The sequence below is a fragment of the Drosophila biarmipes genome, chromosome 2L (genome assembly GCF_025231255.1).
Source record: "Drosophila biarmipes strain raj3 chromosome 2L, RU_DBia_V1.1, whole genome shotgun sequence".
Taxonomy (NCBI): domain Eukaryota; kingdom Metazoa; phylum Arthropoda; class Insecta; order Diptera; family Drosophilidae; genus Drosophila; species Drosophila biarmipes.
In genome coordinates, this window is record NC_066612.1 from 5191914 (window position 1) to 5212918 (window position 21005).

At 38.8% G+C, this 21005-nt stretch overlaps 3 protein-coding genes across 9 annotated transcripts in view; all 3 read left to right on the forward strand.

Moving 5' to 3' along the window:
- Positions 1-21005, forward strand: part of LOC108033591 (fibronectin type-III domain-containing protein 3A) — a 260877-nt gene that overhangs the window by 182227 nt on the left and 57645 nt on the right. For 2 of the 7 annotated variants that reach the window (XM_050885608.1, XM_050885611.1), the window contains exons 1-2: positions 10862-11047; positions 12843-13405. The exons of 3 other annotated variants lie outside the window; for them this stretch is intronic. The gene's annotated coding sequence lies outside the window, so the exon portion shown is untranslated. 2 more of the 7 variants (XM_050885610.1, XM_050885609.1) reach the window with 2 other exon arrangements.
- Positions 14939-16590, forward strand: LOC108033663 (uncharacterized). The gene has a single exon (XM_017108105.3). It carries the CDS (start codon positions 15131-15133, stop codon positions 16487-16489), a length of 1359 nt encoding a protein of 452 aa, XP_016963594.1. The 5' UTR covers positions 14939-15130; the 3' UTR covers positions 16490-16590.
- On the forward strand, positions 16881-19519 carry LOC108033441 (uncharacterized). Its single transcript, XM_017107773.3, has one exon. It carries the CDS (start codon positions 16980-16982, stop codon positions 19383-19385), a length of 2406 nt encoding a protein of 801 aa, XP_016963262.2. The 5' UTR covers positions 16881-16979; the 3' UTR covers positions 19386-19519.

A 21005-nucleotide genomic window follows, 5' to 3' on the forward strand; every position in this document is an offset into this window, starting at 1 on the left:
ATGAAAAATTAACGCAACACGGTGAAAGTTGTGAGCTGCAATCGCAGCGCATGCTTTTCAAGGTCTTTCCTTAGGTGTTGCCATGCTCCCAGCCCCCCCTGCTCCACCACCTGGCACGCCCCCCTTGCCCCGTTTTGCGGACTTTTCCGACTTTTCCGCATTTCCCAACGTATCTTTCCTCCCATCCTTTTTTCGCTTGGACTCCTCAGAGCGATTTGCGGTTAGTGCAACTTGTGGCTGGAGTGTCGAGTATTTTGATTGAAATTTTGTTGTCTGATACGGATGCGATACATTGAGGGGAAATCGATTACAAATTGGAGCACGCCCCACTTGCAATCAGCCGAAGGGTTTCGAGTGGCGGCTAAATTGGGTTACTGATATCCCAATTGAATTTGTGGGGAAAACTCTTTTTCTTTAGCACCAATTAAAGGTTGTTTATATTTGATAAACTCGTGCCATCGTTTATGAACTGAAAGTAAAGGAACGTAAGCCAGCTTGAAAGACTTTATTTTTGGGTGTTGCATATTTACTAAAATAATAAACTAATATAATAACTTGGTAAAATCTAGTTCTCTTATTATATGAGAAAATAGCATAACATACATAAATGATGATAAATGATGAATGAAATTTTGTAAGAATAAATAGCTGCTTACTACTGAAAAAAAATTAAAGAATACTTTTTTTTGCAAATATGAACGGGTAGTGAGGTTTTAAGCAGTGTATATATTTTTTAAATATATAAAAATAATTATAAAATATATTATTTAATAATTATTGCATTTGACTAAGTTTGAATATAGCTTAGATTGGAATATAAAGAATACAGAGTTGCATATAATCCGATGTCTAAAAATAATATTATTATTTTTTTATTTTTTTTAATGAGATCCGTTTACTATCCTCTTTGGGAGAAAAGCAATCTCTTCTGTCTAATATCAAAGGCAATCATCTGCTATTTTAAACTTGGTCTAATGAATGTCTCGATCCCCGAGCCATACGATTTGCCAATCTGCAGCCTTGCCATATCACCTTTCTCATTTCCATATTCCGACACTCTTTTGGCCACCAAAAACCGAGGACCCAAAGGAAACCAGACCACAAGAACACCCTCCCCCCCTGTCTTTTTCCTTCTAGCCAAATTGCTCCAATTGCTAATCACGCTCACTCGAAAGCCAGAGCCAAAAATCCAAGTCGTTAGCAATGCCAATTGCGCTCAGACACTTCGCACAATCGGAATCCGGAGCTGAAATAGCTGATTTTCATTTCGATTTCCATTACCATTAGCATTTCCCTGCCATTCCCATTTCCATTGTCCGATTTTCAGTGGCTGACGCATGTCAACACGCCCCTGAAAAAGTACACCAGCAACAGCAAAAGCAATGGCAAACTGCAACCTGCAACGCTTGAAACTGGCAAAATGCAATTTGCACAACATCAGGCGACGAACAAGCAGGGAAAATTAAATCATTAAAATTGCGACACTAAAAAATGCCAATTAAACACCATTGGGAATTTTCGCAGTGCCCAAACAAGAGAAATTACAGATTACGCGAGAAATGTCAAAAAAATCAACAAGCCGCGGAAAAGCGAGGGAGAAACCAAAGAAGACGGAACCGAGTCGAGGAAAGCCACAAATTAGATGTTGAAAGATATACACGAAACTCCTCCAATTGCACCTAATCTCTTGGTGGGGGGAAAACTGGGGAATAAAATGAAAAACCAAAAAATGGAGAAGAAAACCAAAAAAAACCGAGGGGAACTTGTCGACGGACGTCGAAAACAATGTTAACGAAAAATAGCATTTAAGGAGAAAGTGCGCATACCAAAAGCCAAAGTTTTACAGTCTAACAATTACGGCATGATGAAGCTCATGCCGACGATGATGATCGTGCTGATGATGAAGATGGTGGGGAAAAACCAGAAAGAAAGGCCTCCAGAGGTGCAGAGATACTCTATGGGGAAGTGGTGAACATGTTGGGAGCAGGGAATTATCTGCGAGATTAAAACAACTACATTTCTGAAAAGCTTTCTTATAAATTAAATAAATAAGAAAAGATATAAAATATATATAATATATAATGTATACCATCGATAATAACAAAAAAGTCTACAATGCACATTTTGTTTAAATCATAATTTAAATTAAATATTAAATTTAAAATATATACAGCATATAGCTTCATTAAGCGGTTTTTCTAATTGACAAAAAGCGTGCTTATATATACTTTGTTTGTCCAAAGATAATTGCTTATTGTTCGGGTACCACATTCATATTATTAATTTTCTCCATGGTATCTTTTCGATCTTCACGCTTAAAACGTTGTTCCTCTCGGTCTATAATTTATTAGTTAGATGTTTTATTGGCACGAATTTCCAACTATATAATTTAAGGAAATGTAATTAATATACTTGCTCTACTTTAAAGTTTTGATTTTCAGTTGATTTATTCTTCAGAACTAAAATATATTTAAAAGATTTCTAATGTTTTTGCTATAAAAAACTAGTTTTTTCCTGGGAAAAATATATATACAATTTAAGAAATCCCAACTACTTAAGGGTATTTTTCAAGAGTAGTGAACCAGAGAGCAAAGTCCACTATCATTACGAATTAAGGCAGTAGACGAGGAAGACAGTCGACTTACACTGGTCAAAAGGTGGAACAAGATGAGGCTGCGGGCGCAAGAGGAGTAGCCAAAGAAGGAGGAGGAACACGTTTAAATGAGGTAAAATCCGCCTCGGGACTGTAAGAAAAGAGAGTGGGGACACGGCGAGGCAGAAGCGGCAGCTAAAAATACCCCAGATGCATCTGGCAGATACAACAACGAGTACACCTAACCGAATCAAAGGCTGGAATTCCGCGTACTCCAAAGTGACAATCAAGACGCAGTTCATTGACCACCAATAATAACTAATAACTGGTTAAACAGCAGATGCAAATGTGGAAACACTCAGATCCATCTTATTATGAGTGATAACCAATTGACACTCTTTCAGGACTCCTGCCCTGGCAGTCTCAACTCCACTTTAATTAAAAAACAAGTCGGTGTGGCATAAAGCGAGTCAAGCCGAGATGAAGACGGATCTGTAACCGATATCCAAGGGCTGTGGAAAAAACCCGATCTGCGTCCCCCCATGATTTCTGCAACGTTTTAATTGTCCCACTTTTTACTGGCCTGCACTGACTGGAGCTCGGACCTTGAAAAAAGTTCATGCCCTTCCATCGCATCATAAAGCCAATAAATATACGAATAAGAAAACGAGTTAAGAAGCCGAGGGAAGAACCCAAGAAGTGACACTGATTCGAATTCTTCTGGCTGTCTAGGAGACTTCCCTTTGCAGTGTCAGACCGGACAGGTTTTAATTTAAAAATGTGACACTGATGGACTTAAAAATAAAGAAGTGAAATGTATCGAAAGATTAGGGTCTTAAAATTTTAAAACTTTAATAACACTGAAGAATTCTCAGATTACTCGGTTACTTAAAACAGAATAGTTTAGGACAAAATTGATGAAAATACAAAAATATTTTTTAAAAAATAAGGAGCTTTAACAGGACAACTTAAAGGTTAGAGCCCACAAGTCAATAAAAAATGTCAACTATCAAAGCTTGAACTTTGGGGAAACCCATATAATATCCAACCGACAAATTCCAACCCCTTATATTTGTCTGCTCCAAATAAAACCATTTCCTCACCAACAAACCCGCAATAAAATCTCCCCGAAAACACTTTACGGCTTAGTTGGATGAGACGGGACAAGACGAAGAACTAGAATAACAACAAGAACATTCGATGTGTGCTAAAACTTTAAAAACTTCGAATTGCTGGGGGGAATTGACGATGAGCAGGCGGCGGAGGGGGAGGGTTAGACCACCAACATTCCATCAAAATATGTGGCACAAGTCGATGCAACGAACCATCTCCATCTCAACTCAAGTCAAGGCGATGGATGGTGCATTTTTGTTCGGTTCGGTTTGGTTTCGGTTAGATGCGGAGCTTACACTGCAATAAATTGTGGTAAATTAAAGAAATTGAGATGGGTTTGATAAGATACCTACACAATATTCATTTTTTCTACAGCTTTAAAACTTAGGCCATAACAAATTTAATAGTAATATTAAATAAAATAAAAATATATTTACAAGATTTTAAAAAGTATATATATTTTTTTCAAATTATATTTCTCTAAAATATTGATTTAAAACTGTTAGCATTCGGACATAATTTTTATTCCATTTTTCAATCTATGAAAGACTTGTAAAATTTACTTTAAATCAGAAAGGGAATGTCACGACTCCTTTTCAATATATATTCAAATTCTAAAAATATCCCAAGTAAAGCTAAGTAATCTCGATGACAGTTGACACTTTTGTGCAGTGCATGTGTGAGTTGGTGCATTTCTGTGAGCAGTTTCATTGCAATATCTCAAACACAGCGAACGAGGACAGGCGAGCGACATGAATGGCAGCATTTGCTTTGGATTTTCCTCAGCCAAAACTAGTTAGAGGAGGTGGTGGGTGCCCGAGCACCCAACCCCCAAGAACAACCCACTTTTAGAAATCCAACTAAGCTGCAAACATCAAATGCAATTCAAATTGAAATCCTTACAATGCATACAGTAGTAGCATTTTCGGGGATTTTCCGTCTTTTCCTTCTGCAGTGGCAGATGAAACAGGAAATACCAAGAAAAAGTTTTTCAATTTAGGTGCTCTGAACCGGGAATATCGGGTAGGAAATGGTTCCTAAAAATATAAAAGAAACATACTTTTAGGGGTAGTTAATGAAATGGGTTTTATTAATTCAGAACTAGGTTTTGATAAGTGAAATCATTCCAATAAAATATATAGTATTTCTAAACTCAACTCAGTCATATATTTATAAAGGTATCTATTGAACCTAAGTGGTCTTGAGGTAAAACTTTTTATCCCTGTCCGATCAAGGGGTATATAATAAAGGAACCCAGTCCTAACAGAACTAGAAAAGACAGAGAGCCACCGTCGCCCCAAAAGGCAAAGCCAGCAGTCACAAAAGAATCTTGAACTCGAAATGGGTCCAGCACGGATACAAATGCACTTACAGATACAAATGCAGGGCCACCCGCTTGGCCACACAGATGCTTTAATATCTGGCCAGACTCGTTTCAAATGCCGTTTTTATATAGATAGTCTGCATTGCATTCCCAAAGATACTAACTCCCCTTGGTTCTTTCTCCCCATTCTTTTTTTGCACTCAAAACATTTATGGTCTGATAAGAGCCGCAGAGCAACAACAACGTTGACATAGATACGTTCATTGAATTGGGTTAACTTTCTTCCCCTCCTCATCGTCACGGGCTGTCTTTATTTCTATTTTTATTTTCGGTTTTCCTCTGCCTTTGGGGCAAACGCTTTTCTCCCCCTCTCGAAAGAGACGATGAGAGATTGGCTCGGAAAAGGATGCGATTACTTTGATTTCCGTTTGAGCGTATCGGATTTATTCTGACCTTGATCTTTGCGGAATTTATTTATTTATACTAATGCTATCCACTTTGCATATCTTTTCAGGTGAGTGCATATGGTTCGGTTGCCCCTTTATACACACGAAATATGATGATGACTTGGCCTTTGACAAATTGATATGTTAATGTCAAATGCAATTACAAATTGATTGACTGAAAGTGATTTATTCTATGGGTAAGACGTCATGGTTTACCTATACTTACGTACATGGATGTTACCTTTAAAGAAATGCTTAAATTTAAGGCCTACATTAGAAGTATTTTAAGTGCCTATAATAAACATAAGAAAAAAATAACTACGGCGTTGTAGGTTTATTGCTAGCTAAGGAATAATTAAATTAATCTTTAATTAAGTGAATATATTAACTTGCAAAATTAAGCGACTGCTACAAAATTTTTTATATATTTTTTAGAACTATAAACCTTATTTGCTTTCCTTAAAATCCTATTTTCTTTATCTGCATTTATGTCACAAATCCTAACATAACTCATGGCTCAGAGCATTTAAGTTACTTTACTCGTTAACTGTTTCCGTTTTGAACTCCTTGCTGATCCCTGGGATTCATTGCACTGCACAATCCCTTTGATAAGATCTACATTTACAGAAATTAGCTCAAATTATTTCAAATGCCACAGAGGCAAAAATAAATAAAAACAGCAACTGGAAAATCCCACACACACAGATGCTGTGCCTCAAATTGCAATTCCCATTGCCATTTCTTCTTTTTCTCTGGTTACACGCAGCTTCTCCCTCTCTCCCTCCTTTTGTCTTTCTATCTCTTTCCCGGACTAAAGTGGCCAGTTTCGGATTTATTCCACAGATACAGAGAGAAAGATATGTATTATTTCAAAAAGAAATATTATTTAAATTTAATTAAACTTAGTTAAAAATTATTACATATAAATACAAATTTTCCTTGAAACTATCTTAAATGTTTTCTCCCTGCTTACTTACTTAAATAAAATTTTAAAAACCATTAATCTATTTTAAAGGTACATAATTTTCATGTCAGCAGCAATGCTTTCTTTTCTAAGCATTTACATTTTTTTCTGTTTAAAAAACTTTAAGTGAATATTGTGAATAAGTGAATATATTTTTTCCCAGTGCACACCCTCACCACCCCCTTAAATAGCCACCCCCTGGCCGGCAGTTCAGAACAAGTTGCAAGTCGCCGCCGCATCGCTAACAAAGCCACTCGACAACTGCAAAAATGTGGCCGGTCGAAGTGTTGATGATGGAAGGGGGGTTTTCCTCTTTTTTCCGAGGGGGGTTTCTGTTTTTATTGGGGGGAGGGGTCCTTGGTGGCGGTGATGCTGCTGCAGAAGAGAGAGCTGCAGATTGGCTAACTGGCAATTTGAAGACTCGGGCAAGGCGACCAGTTGCAGAACTGCTTCTGATGCTGGATGCCGAATGTCGAATGCTGCCTTCTCGCATGACAAGTGGCCCGCAACTAAATCGTTGCACCAGCAACAAGTACACTAAAAAATATTTTAAGCAACGAAAGCTTAGTGCTGAATACGGATTTGTTGACCAACATTTTGAAGAAAATCGAATATTTTAAATTTCATTTATATCATATAACACTCTTTTCTAAGAATATATTACAAAATAATTAAAATTAAAATAAGTAGTTTTTGGGACACAAACATTTAAAAAAATACAATTCACATTGACTCTGCCTTAAATCACGGAAGAAACATCTTGAAATGGACTTAATAAACCTGAATGTACCTACGAAAAATGTATAATTATAGATATTTATTTTGTTTTGTGGGAATACATCCACTTGATTTTTCCTTTGATCTCACTCCTGCAAAAACAATTTTTTATCTGCAGTGTAGGGCAGCAGCAGCTGTAAAACGAGCTTTGGTAGAAAGACGCAGGCCAAGAAGAGCCGGCTTCCTTTTGCTCAGTTTTTCCTGCACGCGTTTTCTTTATTTTGCCCCGGCTCTTTTGTGCATTTCAATTTATTGCCCCAGAACAACAATTCAAGAGTTCTGTGTGCAAGCTGCAGAAAAGGCATACACCCACCCACCCAACCAGAAATCTGCTCCCCCAAAAAACAAACTGGCCTGCTCGTCTGAAGTGAAATTGTTTGGGTTAAAAATAACATTTGATGCTAGCAATTGAAATTATGCGTGTGCCCTGGTGCAAAAATGTTTCGCATGCAGCGCCATCTGTTGTCGGAGTGACCTGAATTTCGGAGTGATGTGGTTCTGCGCTTCTAGTTGGCTTTGCAAATATTTTTATGCACTGCTCTCCTTGGCTTGTATGATATGTCTGAAAATATAGAAACACAACAAATGTTTTATTTTCTTTATGGAAAATCAGGGCTTACATATTTTAGCAAGCGTATTGAATACTACTTTAAATTGTATCTAAGTAAAGGGCTCTTAAATTCCTTTTACTATCTTGCGTAATCAATTCTACCGAATCTCCTTTCGAATAACTAACTGCTTAATTGCATATCAATGAACCTGTGTTCACTATGTACACTGCAGTAAACCCGAAATTAATGAGGTACACAACACAGCCAACTCAAAGGGAGTGAACAATGCTATGCAAAGACAAAGACTCCTCCAATTTCGGGCTATTAGTTGCCAGGGAACAGGTTGCTTTGGCGCTGGACCAAAAATGCCCGAATTGCGATGGTGGTTCCAATCAATAGAGGCGAAACACGTGAACTTTGAACTGACCTAGCCCACAAAAAGGCAGAGAGAAAACGGTGGAAGTGCGGCGAGAAATCGAGAAAAGGGAAACGAATCGAATCGAATTGAAAGCGGTACACGAAAAGTGCAACAAGAGGCATGCAACAAGGGAAAGGTAAACACACGAGCGAAAAGATTCAAAGTTACAATTGTGAACAAAATAATAGTTAACAAGGGTTTTTTACAAAACATGGAATTTACTTTATAACATTTTAAACTGTACGAAGAACAATCGCATATTTCTTTTAAAAAATAAATAAAAGTAAAATTATTAGGATGCAACTTATAAAACAAAAATGTTTTAACTTATTGAAAAAAGTATAAAAACATGTTAAAAAAACACAAAAATGTTGAAATAAAACTGGTAAAATAAAATAGATTTATATTTACAAAACATTTTCCTTCCCCCAACAAAGTCAATATTTGTTGCACTACTATTATATCTGGAATCTATATATCTCCGATCCATTTGGGCCATTTTTGGCGTGGCACTCGAGAGACTGTTGGAGGCGGGTGGAGTAACCAAAAAAAAGGCAGTACTATTTGTCTACATATATACATATTGATTTACGCAACGATATTCGGTGCTTTTTGTGTGAAAGATACAATGCTGCTGAAATATTGAAATCAATTGCAGGTTTATTTTTCGGGTTTTTTAAGCCTTTTACTGCCTTTTTTCATTCGTTTTTTTTTTGATTAATTGGCAATGGCCAATGCAAATGCTGTTGGCCTTTTGGCTGGGGCACAGATACAGATACGGATATGCACAGCCACAGATACAGTTGCATTGTCAACGTTCCAAAACAGCCCCAGCAGCGTATGGCATACAATTTAAAAATGTATCCAAGAGATACATTACACATTACTGCCATGGCTTGCCAAGTCTTGACTTGGAAATTCCCTTCACTGCATTCTTTCCCACACCAGAGCCAGACAAAAGAGCAGAGATACATACGTATATACACAGATATATGAACGGCGAGGTGGGTTTCGGTGGGCTAGGGGGCGCTATATAGATACTTTTCGGGCCTTTGGTCTTTGCTAGTTTTGGTTAGTTGACTGCAGGGCTTACAAGACACCCCACTCCGTATCTCCATCTGGTTCTCAGACTAAGACTGAGTCGTCGCCGTAGTCATTCGCATTGTCGTAAATTTTATTAGAGTGTAGTGTAGCATCGTCATCATCATCGTGTTCATGATGATGCGACCTAACACAATTCTTACTTAGTTTGCATTTTAGCTTATGGCTTTTGTGCTTTACTCGCTCCGAAAAGACAAAAAATAAAAGAAGCGAAAAAATACATACAACCATAAAACGTTTCGCATTTCAAAGGCCACACATTATTATTATTTTAGGCTATTACTTTGGGTTATTTCTCAAAAGTTTTCAATTTATTTTTGTGTGGAAAACTGATACGACTGTGACTTGGCGCTCTGAGTTATTGCCTTAACATAAATGCCTGCGCTCAAAGTGTCCAATTACTTTTCATTTTCGGTTTTCGCTTTGTCAAAGTTCAAAATGTTATCATTCCCAAAACCCAAAATCTCGTTTATGAGCTTTTGTCTTGGGTCTCCCTGGGGGTTATCAACAAGAAATTATGCTGCGGCTGAGTTTTTCAGACAGGGAACTCAGCTTTAAATTTAGACTTTTGTGGCCATCCAAAGGTTGAATTTTTTTAGTTTAGTTTCAAAATATTTTTTTTTCATGGTAGTGAATAAGTTTTTTTTATTCTTTAGTAAGGCAATGTATTAGAAAAGCCAAAATAGATTTCAATACTAAAATACATTAGTCTCTTCGTAGTTTTAAATTTTGTAGTAAACTTACATGTGTAATTTAAATAAGTCTCTTAAATTTTAAATTCTCATAGATATATTCATCAATATATAAAGAATATTCATCAATGAAATAATTACATTTTCTTCGGAAATTGGATTATTCGCTTGCCAGTTTCTAGTTGAATACCCAATTTTCATTAGCTTTTCACCAGAAAGGCAAATTTTCAAAGCAAATCGTGATTTTCCGACCAAAATTTAAAGAAAACAAATATCTAAAGAACAACTGTTGCAGAAGTTTTGGATTTTCGGCAGCATAATGCAATTAAAAATAATTGCACAGCGAAAACTAGTTCACAAAATCAATTTGAAAATTGCTGAAACTAGGAAAAATATGCAAAACCGGGAAATCACACAAATTTTGGCAACTCAAATAATAGCTTTTGAGATATTTCTTAAGAGAGGCGCTCTCTTTGGCTTGTAAACTCTCTTCCTTTTTTCTATAAAAGAAAAAGAAACAAACAAAAAATGCACTGAGAGGAATGCCGGTTTTCGGGTGAGAGTGTGTGCGGGCCCGAGTCGTATCTGTGTGCTTACTACGCTGCGGTGACGGTCGTTCGTTCGCTTTTGTATCTCTCAGATAAATCGCTCTTACCCGCCTGTGTGTAGTAAATATTCCGCTCAGCTGTGCTGCGGGTCTACATGGTTTTTTCTTGTTTTTTTTTTCCTTCCCCCCTATCGTACTTACTCGCCCAACAACAAATGACATATGCGGGGCCCCTGAGCGAAAAGTATCTTCCAGTACCGCCTTCCAGTTTTGAGATACTATTCGGGTTCCAATGAGAACGGACTTCGGGCTTCGCGCGAGTCGTGCGCCGATTCGTATCGGCGGCTGCTGGCAGTCCGATATTAACTCTCAAACTGTACGGTTTGGCAGCGCAGCTGAGAAGCGGAAAACTGAAGAGGAAAAGCGGTGAAGAGGGGATCGAGGAAGGGCAGCGCGTCGTGTGTTTTCATCCTCCTACTGCAATAAACAATTGTTGTTTCTACAAGTTTAAACAATTAAAAGTGAGTGTGGAAAAAGTGTTGAAAAATACAAAAAATCGCAGAAAACGAGTTCAAATCGGATCCTACAAATTAAATTTACAGAAAAAACTGCCGAGTAAAAAGCCAAACATTTTAAAAACCAAACTAAAGAGAAACACTTAATTTAATTTTAATAACTTAAAATCATTCAACATTATGGCTATTACGCCTGACATCCTGTTCTTTTGTGCAAAAAAAAAGATACTTTACAAAAACCAAAAAAAACATAACTATCGCCATAATCATAAATAATAACTAGAATTTCGTGTGACGTTTTAGTTAATGCTCAAAAAAAATGAATGAAAATGGAAAATAAACAACAAACAAAAACCAACCACTTTTTCAATTGTGATTTCCGGTGTAGCGGAATTTCACTGTGCATTGTGTGGGAATGTGTGTGTGTGTGTGAAAGCGAGTGTGGGAGAGAGAATCAAGAAGGAAAAGAAGAAAATCAGAAAAAAACATAAACAGCCCAGAACAACGTGCTCGTTTTCTTGTGTGTGAATAAGAAAACTGAGCCCTATAAAATAAAACAAAAAAACAGTCCTAAGAAAAGTGCAAAAATGGCCTTTGGTTTATTGAATTTATAGACGTCTTTTGTCTCTTTTTTGGCCCACATTGAGGTTACATAAAGAAATCTAAACATACAATATTCGGTCCCTCATCTTGGGGTCATCGTAAAAGATGTTTAAAATATTATTATCCAAACAACTTTGTCTGGCAGTGTTTATGTTTGCCTGTTTATTTGCAGCTACTTTTTTGCTTGCCAATTTAAACAATTTGCAAAACAGTGTTCAAAATTTTAATGGGCCATTCAAAATGCTAAAATACGTACTTAAAACTTTAGTTAGCTAACTAGTGCTTGGTAATTAATACATTGCAGTTTCTTGTGAGCTGCATTACTCAATGTTTTCTGGGAATTCTAGCTGAGCAAAACTAATTCTCAGAAAAGTTTAAACGCTCAATAGTTTTCTTTTTGATGTTTGCACTTGATATTTTTCTGTAGAATCGCAGAAAATCATTTAAATTTAAATTTTTGCCCCGTCTGCACATATATTTTTCCCATTTTCAACTTCGATTACCTGCTAAGCTGCTCAGTAACAACCAATTACCGATAGGGCAGCCAATAATCCGTAACAAACTTCGACTGTAATTGGCTTATCAAAGTTTGCGTACAAGAATTATGAACCCAGACTGACCTAACCCAATCTCCAGTTGGCTGCAGGCAAATATTTGCCTGCGACTGCAGAACTTTAACTATGTTATCTTGCAGATACTTTAACTAAGCTGCCCATCAGTTTCGGAAAGCAAACTTTGCACTTCAAGGCCGCAAAACTTTGATTAAACACAAGTTTATTCTAAGGGAAAATAGAGTGCTAAAAAGGTCCAAGACAGAGGGACACAGATTCAGAGTTTTCCACTCCCTTTTCCACTGTCAGCTAATTAACATGGAAAATTTCGCCGGAATATATCGTTTGCTCGTGGCGAACTTTTTGGTTTCCTTGTGGATGGGGGCGGCGCCATAAGTTTCCAGAATTTATAGAGTCGAAAGCTTTCTATCGATAGATAAATATGGCGAGCCAGAAACAGATACAAGCGCTTGTAGATACAAAGAAGCAGCCGCAAACAAACAGCACTCCCGAAGGGGGTACAATAAACAATTAAAAATTATTTACTCGCTGCTATCGAATTATAAACAAGCAACAATTCTTCCGTAACCTCAATTTGGATCTGGAATGGGAAAACCTATTGCTAATGCATCATTTTACCTTTTCAGTCTGTGTGTGGGCTAAAGTGCAATACCCAAATCGAACACTAAGGCATTCCAGTTAAACTAACAATCAAAGTGCAATACAAATAAATCCAGCTAAAAATCGACGACAGAAGCTGTGTTCATTAATAGATTTGCCCAAAGAACGCAAAACAAACCAATAAGAGCAAATCGACTTAACTATTTTGTCAGCCAGATCATTAAATACATATAACAACAACTACGAATAAACTCAATAAGCATTTAAAATAACAATAACAATTTTGTGCAATTTAATTAAATAACAATAATCGTATACAAAAATTAAAAGCCTTAAAAAGGCTTAAACATTTTTGCTAAATACATTTGCGCTGAATCAAAAATAAAACCAAACACTTTATAAACTCCAATTAGCTAAATTGTTATAAAATAAAATTTATAGAATTACCAAAATTAAATAAAATACATTTTAAAAAGCGGCAAGGTTTTTATAAAGTTATTAAATTGCTAAACAAATACTGAAACAACTTTAAATGCATATTGCTGAGACGGATTACGTTTAAAAAACTAGCTGCAGATTTTTCATCTTTGTAAGTATGAGAGTACAAATTTTAAAAATATTTAAAAGCCTTTAAATACTTGATAAATCCAAAAACGTTAAAAAATCTATCATTTCATTGCAATTATAATACTCAATGTGAATTAAAATTGAAATTCAGTGAAGCTCAAACAGAATAATGCAAATTGTTGACCCATTTTATGGTTTAAAATAAAGAAAATAGTTGTCCGATTCGTAGTTGTCAGGTTCGTTTTTAAGTGGGTCAACAAATTTTCACTTGTTTACCAAGGAGATTAAACTTTTTATTGGGAGAAAAAGAGAGATATTTAGATATACATTTTTATAGTGAACCCCCTTGTTATCTGAGTGCTTTTCACATAAGAGGCTTAGTAGACAAACAAAATCCCCATCAAATAAATTTAACTCAATTGCCCAAACATTCCCCAATGGCTGAGTGTTGATTTTAGATAGTTGATGATGATGATGTCGTTATTATTTTCGTTGTCGTTGCTGAGGCTTACGTGTAAACTTTTATCTGCACTTAGATTTTTGACATACAAATTTATTGTTTATGCCCCGTGATGGCAAAAAAAAGAGAGAAGAATAACATGCAATTTTGTAATTATTAATTTTACGGTCTGTTTGAGTTTAGCTACACCACAACACCATACGTGTGAATTTGAAGAGTTTGTTTGGCCAAAACGATGGAGAGAGTTCCCTGCACAAGTGCAGCGCCTAACTGTTGATCATTTCCGCTCGGTTTTGGCCAAAAAAAGCTGTCCAACTGTGTCCGCGGGTCGGTGAACCTGCTTTTTAGCTGCCCAAGTTGCGTGTTTGTTTAGGCCCGAAAATCCCACCGTCGCTTTATTGCGGTTATTGACTTTCTCAACTCATTCCGCTTCTTGGTCTTCATCTCTTTTATCTGTTCGGGCCACACATTCAGCGTTTTGGGCCTGATTTCCTTTTTGGTTCTTATTTTGTTGGGTGTGTTCGCCACATCAATACAAAAAAAAATACAGAAAAAGGTGAAAAAATAGTTTGGAATGCAGGAACAAAAATTAACATAATCAAATTTACTTTTTTTACATCGCGAACACGTTTCGTGGCCGAAATAGGAAAAAGTGAAGACCATTATTTAATTTTCGTGTCAGTCGGCGCAGGGTTCCAGCGAACGGCTTTGAAGAACTGACAATCTGAGGGTTATTTACACCTGCCAATGGGTTTGACGGGGTGAGCCCAGAGTGGTCTATAAACAGATTATGCCACGAGTGCCGCTGGAAAAGGGTTTGTTCTACGCTTACAGAAAGAAGGTATCTGGGTGTTACAATTGCGAAGGTCGTATTTAATTTACATAATATTGGGATAGGTTTTGTACAATAAAATCAATCTTAACTAAGGGTTTACCATTTTTGTTTTTAATCAAATCTGAAGGTTGCCATGACTTTGTATAATAAATTGAATCAAATGTTTCTACTTAACAACTTAATAATGTTAGAAATTGCACAGTAGAATCTTACCTCAAATTTTGTTGATTGGTTTATAAAGAACCATTTTACTTGTCCTGTTTCTATTGGTTCATAAGAATTTCAACACTTATACTTAAATATCGGCTGGCCTTTACTTATTTGCCAATTTTCCAATTTCCATTTCCAATTTACTGATCCACAATGCCCTTGTGGTCGAGGCATTCCCTTAAACTTTTGGCTTGGCTTGAATTTCTAAATTTTAAACAAAATCTAATAAAATCCACCACAAGATGAGCATGCGTAACCTGAACTGCGACTTAGTTGCACAATTCCCACAGAGCGCCAAGATAGGTTCGATCTGCAGGAGACAACCGCCCAGATACACTTGTCTATCCAAGGAGCATCGTCTTTGGCGGCAGATAAACCAGCTGGAAATCCAGCAACTGGCCAAGCTGATTGGCTGCTATCCCGAGCAAATAGACGGCTTCCTATACAAACTCAGCCTGGAGAACTACAACCATCTGCTGAATCCCAAGGGCTGCGGCTGGGATTCCTGCAAAGTGCCACTTTGCTATCCTTGTGTCTGTGATCGCTACATGGCCATATTCGATCATCGTGGCAACTTGAGGAGTTCCATTCGCCCAAAGAGTCTCAATAGCTTACTTTCGTTAATTTTGGATTATTTGAATGAAGATTCGCCCGGTGGCCGAAAGGATTACCAGTCATATCCTTTCGGTCATCAGGCGAAACCGCATTCGAGAACTCATTCCATGAGAGATGATGCTTCAAGCCCGGGCTCGGTTTACAGCGACAACCGAAGTCTGAGATCTTTAAATTGGCAATACAATGTTTCGCAGAGGGTAGAAAACAGCATCACGCCTCTAGAATCAGAAAGCATGTTGTGGAAGCTTCCAGAATTGGAATCTCAGGAGGATTTGCGTAAGGAGAAGAAAAAGAAAACCTTTGGACGTCAATCCGTGTTCCTCAACGATGAACTAGCCTTAGCCTATGCCAAGCCAGATGATTATGTGGAGTATCTTTTGAAAACCCTGGGTCGCCATCGCATCAGGGGTAGCTATGTAGGTCCCGTGGGTCACTTAAGAACATTACGGGTTCGTCTTCTACTTAGAAAGCTGGTGGAACAGAAGGGAACTAATATAAGTGAGGAGGACTTGAGAAAGGCCCTTAAGAAAGTGGATCTCGAGTGGAAAAAGACTGCAAGGGCGGATTATAAACGGGAGAGGAAAACAGCCGAAGAGATCTCCATGCTGTACAACGCCATTGTGCAGAGATCGTCAGAGCATCCCATACCGCCAGTTCTGGGAAAGGTAAGGGGTAATTACCCCAAGGTGCCGAAACCTGCGAAACTCCCCAGGAGATACTTGGGCAATCAAGTGCCCATACTCTTCCATGAGCCCTTTGATTCCAAAAAACCTTGGACCTGGCAGCGCCGACATCCAAGACAGACTCGCCTCAACTCCAAATACAAGTTCTCAACATCTGGGATCAAACGCTATCTACGCAGTTCCATAAGGGATCAAATAGACGAGGCGTCGGATCGGTACTCAATTCACTCGACCATAAGTGATAAGAGTAGATCCGGGGGACGAGAGTCGCTGGAACCCTTGTTTGGAGGTCCTAAGGCATAGTCTATACTTGGCGTACCTAGAGTATAGTCAAAATTAAACCAAAGGTTATAAAGTCTATTTTGTGAATCAAAAACAATAAATGTGGGATGTACTTCAGTGAATTAGGGTTATCCTTTAATTTTCTAATTAAACCAGTGGCTAGAATAATAAGAAACTCATGAAAGTCTTTAAGTATAGGCAAAATTTAACCAAAGGTTATAAAATATGTTTTGAGAATTGAATACCATAAATTCTGTTTGTACAATTGTGAATTGTGGGTGTTCCTTGACTTCAATATGAACCCTGGTCGCTGAAACCCTAGCTAGGAGGTCCGAAGATACACTCAAATTTAACCGAAGGTTATGTGTGTGAATGAGTAGGGCCAGTATTCTACGGATTATATTTCATTTTCTATACACAAGGCATTCTAAATTACTGCCTCAACCAGGCAGCTTCAAAATTGTTCAGATTTTAAACCTCTTTTTCGGATCCCCAAGACGGTCAGGCCAACATGAACTACTGCTGCTGCAGATCGCACAGCGATCGCACGGAGCCGATGGCCTGTCTTCCGCAGTTCCCTCGTCTCCAGCGGGTCCAAAGTTGTAGGCCCTATTTGGAGGGTCGCAAGGCCGCCAGCAGTTGTGTGTCGTGCGAGAGGCGATGGGGTCAGAGGAACGGGGGAATGATCAACTTGCTGGCCAATATGGTGGGCAAATCGACCAGCACCGTCTGCCAGTTCCTTCATCAGCTGACCCTGCAGCTCTTCGCGAGAATCCTGTATCCCCTGATGTTGGGCTGGAACACCCTCAAGATACCTTTCGTCCTGCCCGATACTTGCGAGCTTTACTACGGCATATTCGACGAGTGTGGCAATTTGAGGAAGCCCATACCCACCAGGACGTTGCTCATCCTCATCTCCATGATGCAGTACTTTTTGAACCTGCCCAAGGGAGGCAGGCGGAATAACAAGTGTCCCGGATGCAGGGATAAGATTGATGATCTCAAGAATATTCACAATCCTGGTTATTGTGGCAAGGATGCCATGATACCATTTTCGGAACATAATGCGATTGCTGGAAGGGAAAAATCGCCCGCGAGTGAAGTGTGGGCAGGACTCAGGCGAGTGGGTTACGAGAGGCGTGGCGATCTGGAGAGCTATCCCTCGGATGAGTCTATACCATATGGCTATGCACCTGCGCGCTGTCCTTGCCAGTCGGGCTTTTATAACGATCAGAGGCGCGGACGGGGGATTACGAATCCCTATGCAAATATGTCGCCGGAGATGAGAGCCTTGGCCTGTGAGGAGGAACTGCGAGATCCCATGCTGGCTCCCGACTGCATCCCGAGCTCTCCAGTGGCAAACCTGTCGCCCAAAGCAGCGCAACTGTATCACATCAGTCACATCTCGGATCTATATGCTGCAGTGGTACAAAATCAACATTCCAGGAAACTACTTGGAGATGGAAGGCCACCAAAACCTAGAGTTAGACCCTGCACCGAGAACCGACGCAGATTCTCCGGTGGTTTCATGATGCCCGAACCCTATTTCAATGGAATGCCCTGGAGTTGGCTGCACCGGGATCCGCAAAGAATGGTCCGATTACCAAGTGGAGGTCCCCCCATGGCAGTTCCTCGTTATAGACTACAACCATTGGATGAAGATTACCACAGTTTTACAAATAAATACGAGGATCAAAGCAGACAGGTTAACCCCTTCAAGGAGAGCAGTCTCTTGCCATTTGAGAGTTTCCCACAAAAAAGATTGCAGCCCTATAGTTGGGAGAAAAATAACATGGATCTTAGAGAACTGCTTCCTATTAAAGAAAAAAGGAAATTGGAGTGGGAGGAGCTCTTGTTGCGGAGAGTAAGTGAAACTAGGAAACCCCAGGATACCTTTGATTACTGGAGGGAGATAATGGAGAGAAATCAGTTGAGAAGGTCATTGAATCAGGGAGCAAAGGATATGTTGACCATACGGAATCCCATATTTCGTATAAAAAGAGAGAGAAGCTTTACTTCAACAGGAAAAGAGGTGTCCCGCATGATAAAAGATAAAAGAATTTGCGCCCCGAGATCAACTCCGAAAAAGGAAAATAAATCTTTGGAAAATAAAAAAGCTCTTACTACAAAGAGAGCATATCGCAACCCAAATGGTGACAATGGCAGATCGAAAGAGAATAAAATCGAGTCCATTTGGAGAAAACAGGAAGATCCTTTTTCAAAGGATTTAATAAAGCAACAGAAATCTAGAGAAATAAATAACAAATCTGTTGACTATGTACTGGGATCTTCAAAGGTAAGGAAAAATACCAAGCAAACCTATCCTGATCCCGAGGATTACAGAAGAGAAATATCTAGAAATCGACGGTACCAAAGAAAAACTGCCGGAGAATGTCTTATGCTTATAAAGCCCGTTGAAAGTATTAAGCCAAAGTCTCTACATATACCAGCTGAAGGTTTCGACCAGAAAATCAAACCTAGAAGTTCATCACCTAAAAGATGTATATCTTCTGAAGGCGGAGATCAGATAGCAAAGCAGTATATAAAGATCCATGAAGAAGGAACCAAACCTATGGGGCTTATCAAAGGAAGTGATGGTACCAAAATAATATTTGAGCCCAGGGTAGCAAAGTCACCGGAAAGAACTTTAAGGAAAAAAAGATTTCAGTCAAACGATTTTAAAGAACAACCTAAAAATAGTAAAATAGATAAGATGGGTTCTCCAGATCGTATTTCAAGGCACAAGTCACACGCAACAGCTCCTAATACTTTGAAGATACATTATGGAAATCCTAGGATCAAAAATAATAAATTCCTGGACAAAAGCGGCCATATCCGAACTAAAATATCCCATTCAAAGGGGGAAACTACAGATGTGCAAGTACTTAGTAACAGACGCAAGAGAAAAAGGTCGTGAAGAAATTTGTAATACGGCTATGTTCATTTAATCTATATAGTGAATAATTGTTATTAAGCAAAACCGTGAATGATTCCGGGGCCTGACCGCCTATTAAAATTACGTTTGAAGTGTGCACTTGTCTTCGCTAGAAATATTCCAGCTCATCCAATTTGAGGGAAAATGGGTATACACCTGCGCTGATTGAAAGCCGCAACATTGCAGCATAGTTGCGGTGAAGTTGGCTGCGCTTTTCCGCATTTCATTTGGTCCCTGAATACCGATAATGATAATGGTGATGCGGCTGGTGTTGCAGAGTCCCTGCTTAAAAGCTCTTCCTTTAAGCCTTCATACTGGCCGTATTTCAACCTATTTCCCCCGAGTTAGCTCAAATTTCCCCTTTTCCGTCAGTTTATTTGAATATTTTCGTGTGTTTGAGGCTGGATTTTGGCTGGATTTGGCTCATTTTGCCGCGTTTACTGTGCTTTGGGGGCCCATAATGTGGTCCTCCCCCTGAAAACTGAGCTATGTGTATGTACTATATGTAAGAGCCGGAGGCCGTAAGCCAAAAGGCAAACGTTTTGTGGCCAGAACGCAATTTGGCCCGCTAAAGCCGAGCAGCGTATTGGTAACAAGTGCCTCTCACTTTGCTGGCCCCTGGGTGGGCCTATCAACTGAGGGGCCTGGTCTGAAGAGGAAACAGATTAGATATTCATACGAGACTCAAGTAACGGGGCACCCCAAGTTTTCTGTATAAATTTTGAATAAATTGTGGAAAATTAGCAGCTGGAAATGGGTTTACAGGGTGAGTAACTCAGTTGAGTGGGGAGATTGGTTGGATGTAGTTTGCGGGTCGTTTTTGATTTGTATATATTAGCTGTAGCTCAAAGGAATAAAAAAACTAATTTATATCTTATCTATCTTATATATTGGCAGTGCATTTAACTTAATATTATATGTGTAAAGTAAGTGACAGCCAGATATCCAGTCTTTTCTCATTCGTAAACCTACCATTTCTTTTTATGTTAAATAACTACATCCAACCAGCTTGCATACCAAATTTCAGCATCCTGGCACCCTTAGAACCCGAGTTACTTGAGGTTACACCACCCTTAGTATCTCAGAACAGCATCCTTTTACGCTGTCCGCTCGCCCCGCACTCCCCTGCTCGCATTGTCGCCAGAGTGCTTATCAGTCTGATGTGACTGTGATGATAATAATTCAGAGTCAAATATCTCGCGACGTCTAGTGGCCAAGTCATGATTTATGGCATTCCATTCGAGACTTAAACAATACGATAATTATTTATTAGAGTGGAGACCCTTCTGCAGTCCCACTAGTACTTTGTGAGAGCTGCTGCTGCTGCTGCTGCCGCTGCTGCAAACATACAAATATGTGTATATAAATAATAAGTTTTTGTTTGGCTGCAATGACTTTGGCCAGTTACAGAATCCGAATGAATCCCCGGTTGCCCCTCATGCGGCAATTTATAATGCTGAGTGCCAAGCAGTTAGGAGGGATACATACCAGGGCCTGTACATTTCTCTATAAATGCTCGCAGCTATATATTGGGAGTGCGGCGAGCAGACAGACCAGAGTCGCCCTGACAAAACCAGTTGGAAATGGCCTGGCCAACGGAAT

Coding starts and splice junctions, on each gene's coding strand:
- LOC108033663 (XM_017108105.3), top strand. CDS start 15,131: ATGAGCATGCGTAACCTGAACTGCGACTTAGTTGCACAATTCCCACAG.
- LOC108033441 (XM_017107773.3), top strand. CDS start 16,980: ATGAACTACTGCTGCTGCAGATCGCACAGCGATCGCACGGAGCCGATG.